The sequence below is a fragment of the Pan paniscus genome, chromosome 15 (assembly GCF_029289425.2).
Source record: "Pan paniscus chromosome 15, NHGRI_mPanPan1-v2.0_pri, whole genome shotgun sequence".
In the NCBI taxonomy this organism is placed as follows: Eukaryota; Metazoa; Chordata; class Mammalia; order Primates; family Hominidae; genus Pan; species Pan paniscus.
The window spans coordinates 23,358,915-23,377,478 of record NC_073264.2 but is presented as its reverse complement, the minus strand read 5'-3'; the positions used below and the strand labels follow the sequence as shown (position 1 = coordinate 23,377,478).

The following is an 18,564-nucleotide window of genomic DNA, read 5'->3' as shown; positions in this document are numbered from 1 at the left end:
GTGTTGGAGATAGAAGGAGAAGATTGAAAAGAATGAGGATTTTGGATGGTGGAACAGGTCTGGGGGTGTGCAAAGTGATCCACATGATGGCATTAAATGTTTTTGAAAGAGTGGTAAAATGAAGCACAAAAGCAGAGAAAAGAAAGACTTCAAATTCTGCCTCTCTACAATGTCCCTCTAAGAGCCACTAATTTATTAATCATTTTATGGATAAATCTGGTATGGGGCAGGTAAACCTACAGTATAGAAATTGAGCTATTACATGCTAGAGATTGCAATAAGATTGTTAAATGGACTGAGTTCTCAGCACAAAGTTTGTCACTCTGTAGGTGCTGAATGATTTTTTAAAAATGAATGGATATATAAGTGAATAAATAACTTTTTAAAAATCAAGCTGCATTATTTTGTTAATACACTGCCTTCTGGGTTTTAATTACTTAATTTAAATATTTGCATCTCCATTCAAGAGTAAATTTTCTGTCACTAAAACAATTGAATACATTTATTAAACTAAGGTAGAGTGACCATTTCCATATTACATTTTACCTGTGGTTACAAAGGTTTTCCCAGATGTAGATGCCAAGAAATACAATGATAATGACTGAAGAGTTAGTGAAAGGCAACATTTCTCAATTAAAAAACTGATTTTTTGGTGCATTCCAAAGTTATCTTTTAGTAGAGTCTTGTGTCTAAGATTCCAGTTTTAGATGTCATTTCTGTTAGATTTGAACTAATTACTGATTAGGCTGAATATGTGTGACTTCTTTACTGGTTCTCTCTAACTACCTCAAAGGTAAACCGCTATTTGTAAACTCTAACTTGGGGTGAGATGTGAGTGTGTGTGTGTGTGTGTGTATATGCTTGCAATATCCTTCACACCAACCCTTAGATATTATGTTAGAGTGAATAGATCTTGCCTGTTTAGACTGTATGTTGTAACAAGTGTGAGGATTATGAAACTCTTTCATAAAATGTCTATGAAAGACTCCATCTAATAGGTGTGAAAGTAGCTGTAAAAATACATTTGGCGTATTTTAATTTGTTCTCTACTATTTATTTGGTAGAAATATCTAGAGGTTCTATTATAGTAAATGTTTCAAGAAATCCACTCACCTTGCTCATTCCATATTGAAAACAATAGCAGCTACATTAGAGGCAGCAGCATAAGCTATACAAGCTCATGGTACTCAGAGAATTCAAAGAGACATTTTCAACTAAATAAGATTCCAGACATCAGAAATAAAATGAGGTATTTTAAAAATTTGAAATTTAAAATTTAAATTAAAAATCTAAAGTTATAAATTTTAAAACTAGAATTTTTAAATTAATACTATGTATCAACTGCTATTTTATATCAAGTTATATGAATATGAATATATGGATATTCATTCTGATTTAATAAGATGTATACATGCTTATTACAATGTGTTTTATATTGGCATGGGACACTTGCAAATACATGTTCAATTTCTTCAATGAATTTTAAATATGTTCTTTTAAGTTATTGGATACATATTCAGAATATGCAGATTTGTTACATAGGTAAACGTGTACCATGATGGTTTGCTGCACCTATCAACCCATTATCTAGGTATTAAGCCTCACACGCATTAGCTATTTATCTTGATGCTTTCCCTCCCCCTCCCTCCCCAACAGGCCCCAGTGTGTGTTGTTCCCCTTCCTGTGTCCATGTGTTCTCACTGTTCAGCTCCCACTTATAAGTGAGAAGATGAGGTGCTTGATTTTCTGTTCCTGTGTTAGTTGGCTGAGGATAATGGCTTCTACCCACATCCATGTCCCTGCAAAGGACATGATCTCATTTATTTTTATTGCTGCATAGTATCCATGGTGTATATGAACCACATTTTCTTCATCCAGTCTATCATCGATGGGCATTTGGGCTGATTGTACATCTTTGCTATTGTGAATAGTGCTCCAGTGAACATACATGCACAGGTATCTTTATAATAGAAGGATTTATATTCCTTTGGGTATATACCCAGTAATGAGATTGCTGGGTCAAATGGTATTTCTGGCTGTAGGTCTTTGAGGAATCTCCACATTGTCTTCCACAATGGTTGAACTAATTTGCGTTCCCACCAAGAGTGTAAAAGCATTCCTATTTCTCCGCAGCCTCGCCAGCATCTGTTGTTTCTTGACTTTTTAATAGGAGAGTAGGCTGGGCGTGGTGGCTCAAGCCTGTAATCCGAGAACTTTGGGAAGCTGAGGCGGGTAGATCACGAGGTCAGAAGTTTGAGACCAGCCTGACCAACAGGGTGAAACCTCATCTCTACTAAAAATACAAAAACTAGCTGGGTGTGGTGGTGGCGCACGCCTGTAATCCCAGCTACTCAGGAAGCTGAGGCAGGAGAATCGCTTGAACCCAGGAGGCAAAAGATGCAGTAAGCCGAGATAGTGGCATTGCACTCCAGTCTGAGCAACAGAGCAAGACTATGTCTAAAAAAAAAAATTGGAGAGTAAATATTTTTATCATGCTATTTTTTAGGTGTTGGGTTAAGGTTAGGCTAGGTTCATAAAATAAACTTTAATGGTTCAAGTAGTATGAATATATTGTAAATTATCTGTACTTTAAAGTTAGAAACTCTTAGCTATATAACCAAGATGATTTTTAAATAGCATTTGTTTGTACTGGGAATATCAGTAAAAATGAATATATAAAAGATAATTTCATTTAAAATGCATATATATAGATGAATGTGTGGGAACAGTTATATACAAATCCATATGAAGATAAAAGTAAGAAACTTCACAATGTAATAGAGAACATAAAAGATCCTTTACAATTAGAAAAAACATCATTTTTCTGAATAAAAACATACGAAAACAAGTTGATATTTGTTAACATATTCATTAAATGCAATTTCAATTGTCTGGTTTTTAGACATTTTTCTTTTGTCAGTTTAATAGAAGGGTATTGAACATGAGGAAAATGTGACAGAACTTTTAACATACTGAAAAGTAAATGTGCAAGAATTATTTTTTAAAATCTTGAAAAAGATTTTTGGTGAAAAGTGATTTACCCTAAGAGATTATAAAATTTACTGTAAAACTACATTCTGAGATTGTCATAGAGTGAAACAAATAGATCAGTGGAACGAAATAAACCATGTGGAAACATTATAGGGAAAGGGAAATTTCATATATTTCAAAAATGGTGATTCATTTTAGAAGAAAAGATGTCTTATTAATATATAAATGAAAAGGTTTGTGCCTCTGTGAGGAAGATTCTCCACATGTCCTTCTGGAAGCCACTAAATAACGATCACTTCATGGATAGGAATGTTGAGAGGCAGGTAAATCTGTAGTATGGAGACCGATTTCTTCCACATTCGAGGTGTTAATAAGATGAAAGGAGCTCTTAGCACATAGTAGACACCTTTAGAAAATAAATGTTTAAGTACCATTTACTCACAGCAAACAAACCTAAATCAAATTAATCCATTAAACAATATAAACAATATAATATATTTAGAAGGGAAATATAAAAGATTTCAATGCCTTTCCTATTTAAAACAATGTCTATAACACAATAAATACAAGGAGATTTCAAAAGGTTCATGTAAAGTAAAATTAAAATATAAAAATAAAAAATATAAACTTTATTCCTGAAATAAGCTCCATTGAGCTCAAAACACTTTTGTAAGCAATGATACTAGCCATTTAGTCCATTGCTGCATAATTGAGGGTCCTGGGAATTTAATTATGTCAATGAGTTCATTTTTACGTTACTAACTGAAGAAAATGGGTGCCTTTTAAAGATTTTTTCAACATTAAGAAACAAAAAGAGGTCCAAGAAGCCAAATCAAGGCTATATAGATGCCTAACGATTTTCCATCAATAGTCTTACAAAATTGCCCTTGTTTGATGAGAGGAGTGAGCAGGATCATTGTCATGGTGAAGAAGAAATCTCTGGTGGAGCTTTCCTAGGCATTTATCTCCTAAAGTTTTGGCTACATATCTCAAAACATGCTCATAATAAGCAAATGTTTTTGCTCTTTGGCCCTCCAGAAAGCTAACAAGCAAAATTCCTTGAGCATCCCAAAAAACTATTGCCATAATTTTTGCACTTTACTGGTCCACTTTTGCTTTGACTGGACCACTTCCACCTCTTGGTAGCCATTGTTTTGATTGTGCATTGCCTTCAGAATTATGCTGGTAAAGCCATGCTTTATCTCTTGTTACAGCTCTTCAAAGAAATGCTTCAGGGGCTTGATCCCACTTGCTTAAAATTTTTATTGAAAGCTCTGATCTTGTCTGCAACTGATCTAGGTGCAATGGTTTTGGCACCCATGGAATGGAAAGTTTGCTCAACTTTAATTTTCAGTCAAAATTGTGTAAGCTGGGCCGATTGAGGTGTCTGTGGTGTTGGCTATTGTTTCTGCTGTTAATCATCAGTCCATTTCAATTAGGGCACAAATAAGGTTAACTTTTTCCAAACAAATTGGTGTGGATGGTCTACCACTGCAGGATTTACCTTCAACATTGTCTCATCCCTTCTTAAAATGAGTTATCCACTTGCAAACTGCTGATTTATTTGGAGCACTGACCTAGTAAAGTTTCATAGAGAATTGATGATTTCACCATTCTACTACCCAACCTTCACCATAAATGTGAAGCTTTCTTTTGCTTCATTTTAGCAGAATCTGTTGCTTTAATAGGGGTTCTTTTCAAATTGCTGTCCTATTTTTCTTAGTGCCTCAAAGTAAATCCTGTCTACATATGTTATAGCAATTTAAGTGTAAGTTTATTTTGGTGCAAAAAAAAATTGAAATCCAAAAATAGTTTTTATAATACGTATTTTTCATGAACTTTTTGTAGATCTCCAGTATTTACTGAACAAATTGATGTGAAAATTCACAGAGATTTTAAATGATTTTTCAGTCACGTGTTTTTGAATCCAGTTCAGTTTAGTAGCCAAATGGCAAATTGTTTATTGCGGCAGTTTTTTCTCTTCAATCCTCAGTCACAAATTTGGTATGTCTAAACTTTAAACCAAAGATTCAGGGATAAGAAAGTTTTTAGTTAATGATAACTTTGATCATGGTCTATGAACTTAAAGAGGTACTTTCTTAGAGTTAAGTGTATTTCCTACAACACTGCATCTGGGCTGCCACAGCTGTAGCCACTTCCTGTCTGTGATGTTGATTTCCCGCCTTGGTTCTCCAGCAGGTGGAGGTCACAAGCAGGTCCCCAGGGCTTTTGTACACCTCCCTCCGACAGTTCTGTCACTGTGCCCTCTCTCACTGCACAGAAATACATTGCTGAGTCCCCCAGTTGTGAAGCGGAGATGACAAGGTTGGCGGATTTTCTTGCCTTCTGGAAATTCAATGAGTAGCGACCTTCTGTTGCATTTTGCTGGTCATAAGACCCCTGATAAATAAGAAAAATCATTTCCCCACTGCTGGGCTGCTTGTACCAGAATAGACCATAACTTGGATCACTGGTGTCATATGTGCAGTCCAGAGTCACAGCCTCCTTTTCCTGCACGAACATTCCTGGTTGGGTTTGAGTTATCTTCTGGGCAATGCCAGGTCCTGAAGGAAAAAAGATAGAATTTGAAGGTTTAAGGATAAAGTGGATTGGGACAAAGAAATTCAATTTTTGTACCCCATTACCCCTCCTTCCCAAAGTTTCCATAAAGATACTTCCAAAGTCCTTAGTTCATACAGAAAGTCCATTCCCACTGGGCCACCCATACCTAGCCACAGTGAAGCTGTGACGACCTTCAGCAGGCTAGAAAGTGACATGTTTGGTTCTTTTTCTAGATAAAAAAAAATCTTCTTCTTTATTTTCAGGACTCTGTACTGTGAAGTGAACCTGGCATGGTGAGAGAAGAATTACTGGGCCATGTGCTGCTGCTACTGCTGCCCTAGAACAGGAAACAGAGGTTTCCTGGTATAGCAAACTAGTGTGTGTCATCTCACACTTCTCTATGTACTGGCTGAGAAGCTCACCCAATGCAGACTTTCTTTTGGATCAACCAACTCTTAATTTGTTAACAAATCTGAAAATAAACATGGTCACATTGAGAGGAAAAATGATCATTTGACCAACTACTGTATTTTATCATTGCACCTGTGATGGAACTGGGAGATTGACACATATTTGATACCTGTAATGAATTATACAGACAATGTAAGATACAATAATCCTCTAGCTTCACATCTATGTATGTTGTTGTTTCTCCTAAAGTACAAATACATCATGTTATGATAAGAAGTTTTGTACAAATCTCTGCAGATCTTTTGACTTATCTATTGATATAACAATATTCCTCCTCAATTCCAATGCCTATCCAGTTGCCAATCTTGGGGCCAAACAGCAGAAAAACGAATCTCTCTTTGATGAAGAGTTTAGAATTAACCCCTCAGATATCAAGTTGTGTTTTAAAGGTCCCATTCTCTTTCCTATTCAGTTTCAACAGCCAGCTCTGTTCATACAGATCATATTAGATATCAGAGTTTGGTTATTAAGTTATCAAACCTTCGAATTTATATTTTTTCCATGACTTCAATTCAGACCCCAAATAAGCCCCAGCAAGCCACGCCGTTCTGTATGCCCCGCTCTGAAGAGAATGTGTTCTGGACGATCCCATATACAGGACAACTGATTACAGGATCACCGATTGTGACAAATTTTCTTTCTGTGTAAACATTAAAGACCATGCCCTAGTGATACTACTCAACAACACTGCAAACAACAAAGGTCATTGCCTTGCCTACCATAATTTATTTATTAATATAGTAGCCATAGCTTATCGTTCTTGTCTTAAAATAGCTTATCTTAGCCTTGTCAAAATTGGTTGAAGCGTCTTCAGATCTTTCTTGTCAAAATTGGTTGAAGCGTCTTCAGATATCTTATGATATCACATACAGTACAAGTTATCTATTTTGTAAAAGCATCCATTATTTGTTCTACCAGTTGGTGGAGTAATTATGAAATATTACAAATTTATCTTCATAGTGTTCAACTCCATTACACTTCTCAATCAATAAATCTTTTAACTGTGCTTTTGTCATTTAAGAAGTGTCCACACTCAAACAGATATTTTGGACAGTCTCATATCAACTTCTGAATTAATTGTTTTAATGTATTAAACTCAAAGTTGAAAAGGAATAATGCAAAACTTTTTATGTAATAACTACCCGACTCTATTATAAAATTCAATCTCTTAGAAGAAGTAAAATTAATGCAAGTAGCTGAAATTGTGACTCTCATTTTTGCATGCCAAATTATGATAAATATAAACAGTGATAGTCAATGCTTTAACACAGGTCACAACTTCCAAATATAATGGAGCCGATGAGGTTCCTTAACCTTCTTTACCTCTTCATAACCTTCTCATATATTTCATGTATCTTTATAAAAATGGACACCAAATACATAAATTATTTGATGTCTTGACGCTATTGAAATAAATTTCCTAATGAAGACAAAGTTCCATGTATGAAAGGCACTTTAGAAGCTAGAAAAAAATATGTGAGCAGGGGATCATGCTAAACATGGCTTTCTGACTAAAGTCCTTATGCAAGCACCTCTTATGGAACTTAAAGATGCATCCATGGAAAATGTCAATAACTCCACCTTAGATGAATTATTGATTTGTTTGATCAGTGAGGATAAGATATATCAAAGCCAGAAAGGCTGTTTGGTGGAACCAGATGATTGCCAATGAACACTTGTTAATACCCTCCAGGACTACCCATCGCAGTAGGGACATGTTGACTGCAATATTAAACATTTGTGGGGAGACTTTTCTAGAATACTAGGGAATGCAGACAGTTCATGTCTTTTTTGGAAGCTCCAAAATTCCATGAAAACTGTAAAAGTGGAATATGAACTGGAATACTGTCCTAAGGGAACAGTTGAGTATGTTTTAGACGGTTCTACTCCCTAAGGGGTTGTGAGTATGCACTAGTAAGAGTTGTTTTATTTTCTACATGGGTTGAAGCACTCACCTGTCATAAAGATACAGCACTCACAATAGCTAAATCAATTGATTTCCATTTTTTATCTGTGCCAATAAAATTATCTATATGTAGAGGAACATGTTTTTCTAGGACAGTTATGTAAGGTTTTGCTCTCACTCAGAAACTGCTTTTCTTATCACCTCCTGGTCCTCTGAAAATGTTGAAACAATGTATGACTATTAAGAATAAAACTAGTTACCCTATCAGACATCTGTGAACTCCCGTGGCCTAAAGCATTATTACCCTTAGCTCTAGTGGCCCTGCATTCTTCCCCATCCCAAAGTCATGTGTCATCTCACTATGAACTGGTCACTAGTAGGCCCATATTACTCAGAATGTTCTGAACCACACATATTCCATTCTGACACACTTAACTATTAATAGATAAATAAACCCATTATATTCAGTCCTTTAACCAACAGGTACAGGTTTTCCTTCCTGGCCTTTCATTTAATCAGCTTTTACTTTGCCTAAACCTGGGTGACTTGGTATTCAAAAAAATTTTCAAAGAAATATTGCCTTTGAACTTGTGGAAATGTGTTCTTGACAACATAAGAAGAAAAGCCAATATGACCATAGCAACAGGGATTGGGGTGATGGCACCACAAGCCAAGAAATGCTGGCAGAGCTAGAAGAGGCAAGGAACAGATTCTTCTCTGAAGGGGGCCTTACTGATGCCTTGATTTCAGCCCAGTGAAACTGATTTAAAAAATTATGTATCTATTGTTTTAAGACAGCAAGTTTGTACAGAGGCAACAAAAAATACATAAACCTTGGTTTATTTGTTCAATGTGTTTTATTTAGCTCCATTGATCTGTTTCATTGTATGCCAACCTCAGAAGGTAATTTTATAGTAAATTTTATTACCTGCTAGTGTCTCTCCTCATCAGTACTCTTTTCCACTTAAAGTTTAATGCTTGAATGTGTCTGGATCTAAGCTGTGTACTGACTTTGCACACTCTAGCTGGATAATTTTTTTTCTTACATTGGAAAAATTGACAACCAAGTAAGATACAGCAATTAAGCCAATAGCAATTACACTCTTTCTTCTAAACAAGCAATAAATAAATAGACTATAAGCCATGATTCCCAATCACTCCATTTCATTCTTGGAGGAAATGGACTGATCAAGAGTCAGCTTGCTTCTCTGGAGAGGAGCTAGTGGTATAGACAGGAAAATAACAAAAGCCAGTCGAGTTATTGGGCTACAATACTGACCTTCCTTGTTCAGGTGTTTTTAAACCCCAATTTAATCTAATGACTTTTCCTATAAGACCTAGCTAATAACTAACAGCCATAACTCAGCCAGAAGGGATCATTCTCACCATACCAATCGCCGGTTATATCCATCCTTAGGAATAATATGAGGGATCTTGAAATTAGCCTACTCTTGACCACAGGTGGGAGAATTAGGGAATTAATTATTTATGCAACTTCTTTATTTCCATTATTTTTATCAACAACACGAAAAGATACAACTTTTGAAAAGGAAATTGCACTCGTAATGTTTAAAGCAGTCAAAACACGAAAGTGAGAAGGGGTATTTGGAACAAGCTAGCATAAATTAACTATCCAAATGCCTCCTGCAATTTACTAATAAGAATTGAATAACGTAGCTGAAAAATATTTATTAAAAACATTGCCACATACCTCAGAAAGAAAGATAAAGGTAGCAATAAGAATGAAATGTCTAGAAAAAAATTTAATTATCTTAAAACGATAAAGTTTTATGGAAAAGAATGACATAGATAAATGGAAAGAAATATGCTCTCAAATATTCAACTTATTCAAATATACATTTTCAGGGGTTTAATTATTCACACATAAAATTATACATTTAATTCAACCACAAAGCCTAAATTAAAATTTCGAATATACAATAGTTTAATCCATTTTTTCTTTCTTTAACAAACATCTATTGATTATTAACAATGTGAAAAAGCTTATGCTAGGTTCTGCAGAAACAGCAGTGATTAAAAAACATAACTCTTCTTAATTATGTGAGAGAGTAAATATGAAGAGATACCAATAAGATTTTGAAGAATATACTGATGACTCTAATCTGAAGCTCACATTTTAAAATCACTTCCTGTTTTAATTTCCCTTGCACCCACAGAGTATATGTCCAAACTAGACTCTAAAGGAAAACTCATCATGTTTCCCCAACAAGAAACAGCAGGTAGAAGGGACTGTCAAATTTTACCACAGATACAGAGAGTAAGAAAATAAAAATAACTGTGACTCGTGAAAATTTCTCACGGAGCTATTAAAAAGCATGTGTTTGAGGAGAGGACTTGACGAAGTGAGAAAAGCTCAATTCCAGATATAAGAATAGGTGAAAAAATCATGATCCTAATTATAATAGGACTCTATCAAGAAACAAATCTAAATATTAGGTTGGTGCAAAAGTAATTGTTATTTTTGCCATGACTTTTAATGGCAAAAACAGCACTTACTTTTGCACCAACCTAATATTAGCAAAACCTATCTGGGTACAGAATTATCAATTTTGTATTTTTTATATTTTACACATTATCTGGTTTTGGCATGTAATGTTTTACAATAAGAAAAAGATAACAAAAGCAATTTTTGAAAACTAAAAGTTAAAATTTATCCATAATAGGGATTGCAATATTGACACTAAGGGATTATTCATAGGAGAGAAGTCTGAATAGCAAATGTAAAGTCACCTTTGAAGACTAGATTACAAAATCCAACATCACTAAATCTCTGTAAGGATCCCTTGAGCAGAACCTCCTGATTGCTGAACACGTGGTGGGTGGCAGAGCCAGAGAAGGCATGGAAGCTCAGGGCCATTTTTCCCATACCTTGCCCTATGCGTCTCTTTAGCTGACTCTTTACTTTACTATGTACATGTGTGTCAAAACTTCATGTTGTTAACTTAAATGCGTACCATACATTTTTTTGAAAAACGGAATCCATTAAGCATCAACTGGCCAACAAAATGCTCTAAACCTTTCTGGGTCACTTTGACTCTAACCTCATTACATGGTTTTAATATCTATATGTTAGTTTCCACTTATGAACAAACAAAATGACAAGTGCTATAACTAAAATTTATTGCAAAGGAAAGGGATGCTGCTTCACCTCCCATCTCAGGTTTGGGTGATGGTTACAGATGCCTGGAAAGCAATGTGTATTCTCTGCACAAAAGTAGACAGCTGAGTCTCCAGCTTGAGTAGCTGCAATTTGCAGAGAGAGATGTTTCACTGTCTTATTCAATAAAACGGTGACTCTTTGGCCTTGCCTTTTGTCCATATTTGAACGAATGTCTATAATGAATTGAGGACCTTTTCCAGATTCTTGCTTGTACCAAATGAAGTAGTCTGAGGCGCTGTTTGAATAAGCACAGTTGATAATAGAGTTGTCACCCTCCTGGACACTCAGGGTAGGAAGATGCAGCCCCACACTCTCTCCTCTGCTCACCCCTGTGCAGAAAGAAAAAGAGAAAGGTTTATCAAGTTATTATTCTCCAGAATTTTCTTTTTCTATAGTAACTAGAGGAAGCCTAAATAAAGCAAGTCTTCCTCCAGATGTCTCAAAATCATCAACTAATATACTGTGTTACCCAAAACTCTAAACTCACAGTCCAGCTGCAGCCACAAGTACATAAATAAAGCTCGAATGCCTGCCATCATTGTTCTTCCCAAATAGGATCAGTCATAAACCTGCAATCTCCAGCCATAAGAGCTACTTCCATCATCGGGTATTCCTTTCTTTCCTCTAACAATCATAGTGGTTTCTCACATTGTCTACTCAGCCAATAGAAAAAGGCTCTACTTCTGCCATAAACCTATTTCATCAGAATCCACTAAAATGAACCCTCTGTGTGTTCTGCATCAGCAGAGAAGCACTGCCATCTTGTGGTCACATTCGTAGCTACTAAACTTGCAGTTTGAATGTTTTTCTATAACCCTAGGAGGGACTCAGATGCACAAAAGGAGCAATAGGTCAAACAAATAAAGTCTTCACTCTGAGATGAAGTTCACAGTAAGAATGTAGATATCAAGATTGATATTTATGCAAACTAATGAGTCATTGTTAAAAAGTTAGAAAGAGGTAGATGTTGCAGGTGTATATACAATGATGCACCAAGTTTACATGTTTGAAATCAGGAAAGCACCATGATTCACTCTCCTGGACAAAGACAAGTAATACATTCCCTTGCAGTCAAATCTATCATCATGATTTGTTTGTTATGGAGAAAAACTCTTTCTTAAAGGAATATATAAGCCAAAGATAAGAGTAAGAGAGAGAGGACTACTCAATATTTCATGTGCATATTATCTCAGGTTCTGCTTCTCCAAGACTGGTCTTCCCCATGACTTTCTATTCCCAGAGACTTGACAGTACCAACAGTCAAAATGTGGAATCTTTCTTTGGTAAAGATGGCTTTAATAAAAGGTAAAGAATTAAAGTACAATGATAAAGGAGGAGGGGGACAAGTTCCATGAGTTATTAAATACTCCAACAATAGGAACAGTTTGACCCATAGATTGGGCTGGTTTGCAAGGAGAAATCTGGCATGTTTTAAGAAACCTTTTCCTATTGCTATGTGTCTTGTATTCTGCAAAGTGCAGAAAAAACAAGGAGAAATTCTCAGAAAACATCAGGCTGCAGGCTCCAAAAATGAAACCACATGTAAATTTCTTATTAAGGTGCTTTTATTTTCTGATACCAAAATGAATGATATCAATATGGCATGTCCTTAAATACAATGATTGACTCATCTCTTCAGTGGAACTTGCCTCTAAAATATGAGCCAACTCCTCTGGCATGGACTGCTCTTGCCTTAGCCATTGCTAGCTCAGGTTCCATATCTGCCGTTTTTCTCCCAAACTCCACTACAGTGTTCTTCCCTAAGATATTGATAAAGTCCTTCAGTCTTGTACATTTCTGGGTTTATCTCTTCTTGCCAAAAAAAAATTGCTTATCTACTTTAATTTTTGATACGTTCCGATTACTTCCGTAAAACTAAATCTATGGAAGCCAAAATATTGCCTGTGTCCGCTAGGAGGGAGAGTGCAAAACTAAATAAGTGACCATGGGAAATGGTTCCTCAGATACCAAGACTATCTGGTTTCCAGAAGAAAAGCGCATTTCCTGTGACTTGTACTCACTAGGCCCCTGGAATTATAAAGACTGAATATAATTTCTTATTCACATCTTGTACCCTTAAGTATGTAAGGACAGTTATGATGAAAAATAGCAACTAAAACATATAAATACAGATATGTATACATAAAATGTGTGTTTTTACATATGTAAAACTTCTCCGTTCTAAGGATTTTCTCTTTTCTCACTCATTCCTCATACAATATAATTCTCAAATCCTTTATTGGATGAGTTTCCCTCCTTTTGGTGACAGATAATTTAGGTCAATATTTGGCCTTTTGAGTATAGCATTAAGAACTGAATGTAATGGTCTAAATATGACTGCTCATATGGATCATAGTATTCCACATATTAACTATGCCTTAGGTATGGCCATCCCCTGGACAAAATTCCCAACCCTATGATTATTTCATTGAATATTACCTAACTCATTGTCAACGTGTTGGTCCAGAAAAGATTTTCTCACACCTTCATGAACTATCAACTACATGAGGACATGTTACCCTTAGCTTCTCTATTCTAATTATTATTTTTTGACAATGTAGAGTAATGCTCACTATGTCCACATCCTTCCTTCAAGGAATATCCACCCAGCATAATGAATATCTCTTACTATTTTTAGGAAAGTCCTTAGAAATACCTCTGGGGGTTGAGGGTGGCACCATTATGTTTGGCTCACTCCTACAGCAGCCAGTGAGTCATGGACTGATTTCCTGGTAGAATAACAGTGGCTCAGCCTGAATATCCTTCTTGCCCAAAGTGGTAAATGTTTACACAAACTGGAACTCTCCGTTCTCATGGTCAAAGTGATTGAACCAAGGCTTTCCCAGAACCAAAATGCAGAGGTCAACCTGGCAGGGCTGCCATTAGATAGTTTCTCTTTGTTCAACAATATGTGCCTGCAGGAATAGGCAAGAGCAAGCAGCTAAGGAGGAAGGGAGGAAATCCAGTTTCTTTCTACTGCTAGATCATTTACTATCTAATGGTTTCATACTGGCATCTTGGATATAGTTTCTGTGTTTGTAAAATGAAGTTGAACTAAAAGGTTTCTAAATGCTTTTATAGGTCTAAAATTCTTTTATACTATTGAACAAGGCAAATATTTACTGAGGACTGATTATGTACAACATAGAGCGTGGGAGTAGGCAGAAGTTATCCTGCATCAAGGAACTCCAAGACCATTTTCACACCCACAGGCAATCTAGTGGGTCTGAACTTACCCTAACCAATCCTTGGGCTCCTTCAGAAGCAGAGACAGGGTCTTCTGTGATCTCAGCACTTTGGGAGACCTAGACAGGAAGATCACTTGGGCCCAGGAGTTCAAGGCTAAAGCAAACTATAATTGTGCCACTGCACTTGAGCTTGGGCAACAGAGCAAGACCACTTCTCTTAAAAAAAAATTTGTTTAAAAACGTAACAAAGTGGCTTCATGATATGTATATGATTCACTATGTTTGTTTGTGCATCCTATCATTGTATCTTCAATTATAAGAAAAATTGATTTGAAAATTAGCCTCTATGTAGATAACTTGGTCATTCAAAACTTCGCATGAAAATAATGTTCCTTTCTATCAAGCTGCTACACTTAGATTTAATTTCTATTTTGAAACCTGCAGATATTCAAATTGTAATGTATTAATTTTCAATACTAGAGTTTCTAAACTTTTTGAAGGATTCAGATACTCTTCAACATGCCTTATTGCAATGTTCATGATCAGTCTTTTCTTTAAAAGTTTTTAAGTTTAAAAACATAAGTTTTAAAAATCATCTGAAGAGGAAACCACCCACAGTGGCCCAGTGAGACTGCACAGCAATCTCTCCAAATTCATGGGTGTGAATAGTTCACGAGAGGAAGAGGCAATATTTCTAATGTATGAAGATATAGGTTTTTTTTAAAAAAAAGAAGCACTTTATGTAAGACTAGTTTATGGATAGTATGTGAGGAAGGGGGATGATACCTCTCAGAAGAATCTGTGTCTCAGCTAGGTTAAGTAGAGCTTTAAAGAGTCATGGGAAGAGAGATCCCATTTCCCAAATTACACAGTTTGACAGAAAATTGGAGAATTCAAATATATGAAAATTCTAATAAAGGAAAAGTATTTGATAGCATGCATTGCAAATTTAGAAATAAATAGTTTCTTGAAATCAGGGCATTAGAAAATGTTTCCAACTAAAGGTTGGTTGGTTAGAGGAAAAATAGGATGTGCGTATGATATCCACTCTAATTGCATTTCTACCTCTCCCCTTCCTCCGCCCAGACCTTTCCCCACACACCCTGCAGGCCCTCACAGCTGTTCTGATCAGGCCACATATTGCTGGTCAAATTAAATATTATCCCCTCCCTATTCTCTTTCTGTTCTTCATCCTTATTTTATTCCTATTTTCTTCTCTTCTGTTTATTCTTGTTCCTTCTAGTCTCAGAGAAGATATATGAAAAGATCAGTTATCAGGGGTATTTAGAATAATTTCCAGGTCAGTGAATTTCATGAATTTTAATCATAAAAATTTAGGAACTGAAAACATGGAATGAAGATGTTTTCTAATGAACATTCATGCTCGCAATGCCCAGTAAAACTCCAATTCCCTTACCTCTGCTTACAGAATCATCCTCACAATGGATTTATAGACCTATGAACTCCAGCTTTCTGAGGTTTTATATAGAATGTCAGAGCTGAAAACCTAAGATGAACTTTACACACACATCACGCTCCACCCCGCCCCAGCTCCCTGTTATCTGTGATTTGACTGACTCACATGCCCTTTTGTATCCTGTTCCGTCCGCTGAGACCATCAGAAAAAGTCTTCATTTCTGGAAATCCTAGAGTGCCCCCTAGTGGACTGAAACCATCAACAAAGACCACTTTGCACCAACTTAACTCCTCAGTAGTCACACACACCCCCATTCACTTCATGTTTCCTATGAAGGAAATGGAGGCGGTCAGAAAACAATATAGCTGCCTAGATTGAATGGGGATTAACAGTGAACCAATTACCACTTTTAAAATGCCACTTCATGGAAATTAATATCTTAAAATAATTTGACAATTCCCATCTTGCGCTATTTATTTGAATTCTCTGATTTTGTTTTAGAAAATCCAAAAAGATTTTTTGAAGTATTACCATAAGTGATTAATTTATTAGGTTTTAAGAGTATATAAAAGGTGATGAGACATTAGTTCATAATCTACTGAAGAGTACAAAACTACACATGTCTATAATAGAATCAAAGAGTGGGATCCTAAGCAGAATGTGAACTAAAAGCTATATGATCCCAGAGGTGAGAGAAATACTTAGGAAGGTTGGACAAGACCTTATAAAAAGGGTGGTCATTTCCCCCTTTCTCTCCTTTTTCATGAGGATAATAGAATAGAATATGGATAAACCTTTATGATGGCTTTTATGACTTTTTATTGGTTTAATATTATAAAGAATTCGTGAACATTTGAAATTATTAAAAGTAATACAACATACCAGGTAGACGAAAATCCTCTTTTGCTACCACTCCCAGTTCTGATTCTTTCATCACTCATTACCCTAATTCTCCCTTCATCTTATCAATTTGGAGTTGATACTTCCAAATGTTTTACTATAGCATTATATACATGTACTAAATACAAAAAATGTTGAAAATAAATAGTATTTCATTTATAATTTTAAAATTTAATACCAAATGATGCATCTCATGTATACCTTTTTGTAACTCACATTATAAATTCAATAATATATCTTGCAGAGCTTATTATATTAACACATGTGGGAACTTCTGCTACATTGCACCCTATTAGAGATATACTTCAGTTTATATAGTCCTCTCCCTATTGATGAAGACTTAAGATGATGTGTGATATAGTTTCGGTCTGTGTCCCTGCCCAAATCTCATGTTGAAATGTAATCCCCAATGTCACAGGTGAGTGATGACTACCTGGGCTGGTGGTGTGGGGATAAAATAATTTACCAAGACTGTTGTAGATAAAGAAAGGCAGATTTATTAAAGAAAGTATGAAAGTAGTTGCCAGGGAGCAATCAGCAGAAGAGGAGCTGATGGCAAGGAAACAAAGGCCTGCTGGAGATTTTATAGGATGTTTTTGGGTTGCCGAGTGCTGCATGCAGTACTGGTAATGCCAAGGTAGCAAGGAACTAACTTGTATTCTTCTGTCAACTGAGGTTTTTGATGATAGATAGAGGTGTTTGATGATAAGCAGGAAGTCTGTGAGTTATGTATGTTATTTGCTCAGGAGAGCTATAGGTCCTGAGCCATCAAGAAAGACCTGTAGCTTATCTGCTTCCTCTTTCTGTTTATACGTCCTGGACCATGAAAAAAAGGCAGACCTATAGCTTATTTGCTTTATCCCTTTGCTTTCCCCTGGTTCTGCCAGCCTGACTCCTTTTCCCTAATCAGGATTCCACGCCCAGTGCTGGAGGTAAGGCCTGGTAGGAGGTGATTGGGTCATGGGGATGGATTTCCCCCTTGCTGCTGTCCTGAGTTCTCCTGAGATCTGGTTGTTTAAAAGTGTGTAGTACCTTCCCTTTCTCTCTAGGTTCTGCTTGTGCCATGTAAGACGGCCTCTCCCTCTTTACCTTCCATCTTGAGTAAAAGTTCCCTGAGGCCTCCCCAGAAGCAGATGCTACTGTGCTTCCTGTATGGTCTGTGGAACTGTGAGCCACTTAAATCTCTTTTCTTTATAAATTATCTTGTCTCAGCATTTTTTATAACAGTGTGAGAATGGACTAATACATTGGTCTTTTGCAATGTAGAATATTTTATAAGCTATCTGTATTTGTAATTGCACATTTCTCCTTCCTCTAGAAAGAAACTCAATACAGGAAAATCTCCATCAAAGTTGTACATGATCATTGTGTGCACGAGAAGTTAGTAAAGCATTGCACAAAGAAAGGTTTCAACTGTCTTGTTTGTGAATGTAATATTTACTTGGAGAGTTGTTATGGACTGAGCTCTATCCAACCCAAAATTTACATATTGAAGCCCTTACCCCCAGTACCTCAGAATGTAATGGTGCTTGAAAATAGGCTCTTTAAAGAAATAATTAATGTAAAATGACGTCACATAAGTGGACTCTAATTCAATATGACTGCTCTTCTTATAAGAAAAGTAAATTTGGACACAGACATGCATACCCTCAGGGGCAAGACCGTGTAAGGACACAATGAAAAGGCAACATGATCTGCAAACTTCAGAAGAAATTAACCCTGCTGACAACTTGATCTTGGGCTTCTAGCCTGTGGAACTGTGAGATAATAAATTATGTTGTTTATGTCACCTAGTCTGTGATATTTTGTTATGCCAGCCTTAGAATATTAATATAAAGGTCAATTTTATTTTCCTATTATATAAGACATATCACAAAAAACAATTTGAAGTTATAAATACACATATAAACTATCTTCAACATTTTAACGTTCTGCCTTTTATTTTTAT

At 36.0% G+C, this 18,564-nt stretch overlaps 2 gene segments (V, D, J or C); both read right to left on the bottom strand.

Moving 5' to 3' along the window:
* Positions 1-399: 399 nt before the first annotated feature.
* Positions 400-5,768, bottom strand: LOC129393876 (T cell receptor alpha variable 14/delta variable 4-like). The segment is given in 3 exon segments: positions 400-422; positions 5,229-5,555; positions 5,720-5,768. Coding segments are annotated over 3 exon segments (399 nt in total).
* Positions 5,769-11,069: 5,301 nt separating this feature from the next.
* LOC129393875 (T cell receptor alpha variable 13-2-like) lies at positions 11,070-11,650 on the bottom strand. The segment is given in 2 exon segments: positions 11,070-11,440; positions 11,599-11,650. Coding segments are annotated over 2 exon segments (423 nt in total).
* Positions 11,651-18,564: the final 6,914 nt, after the last annotated feature.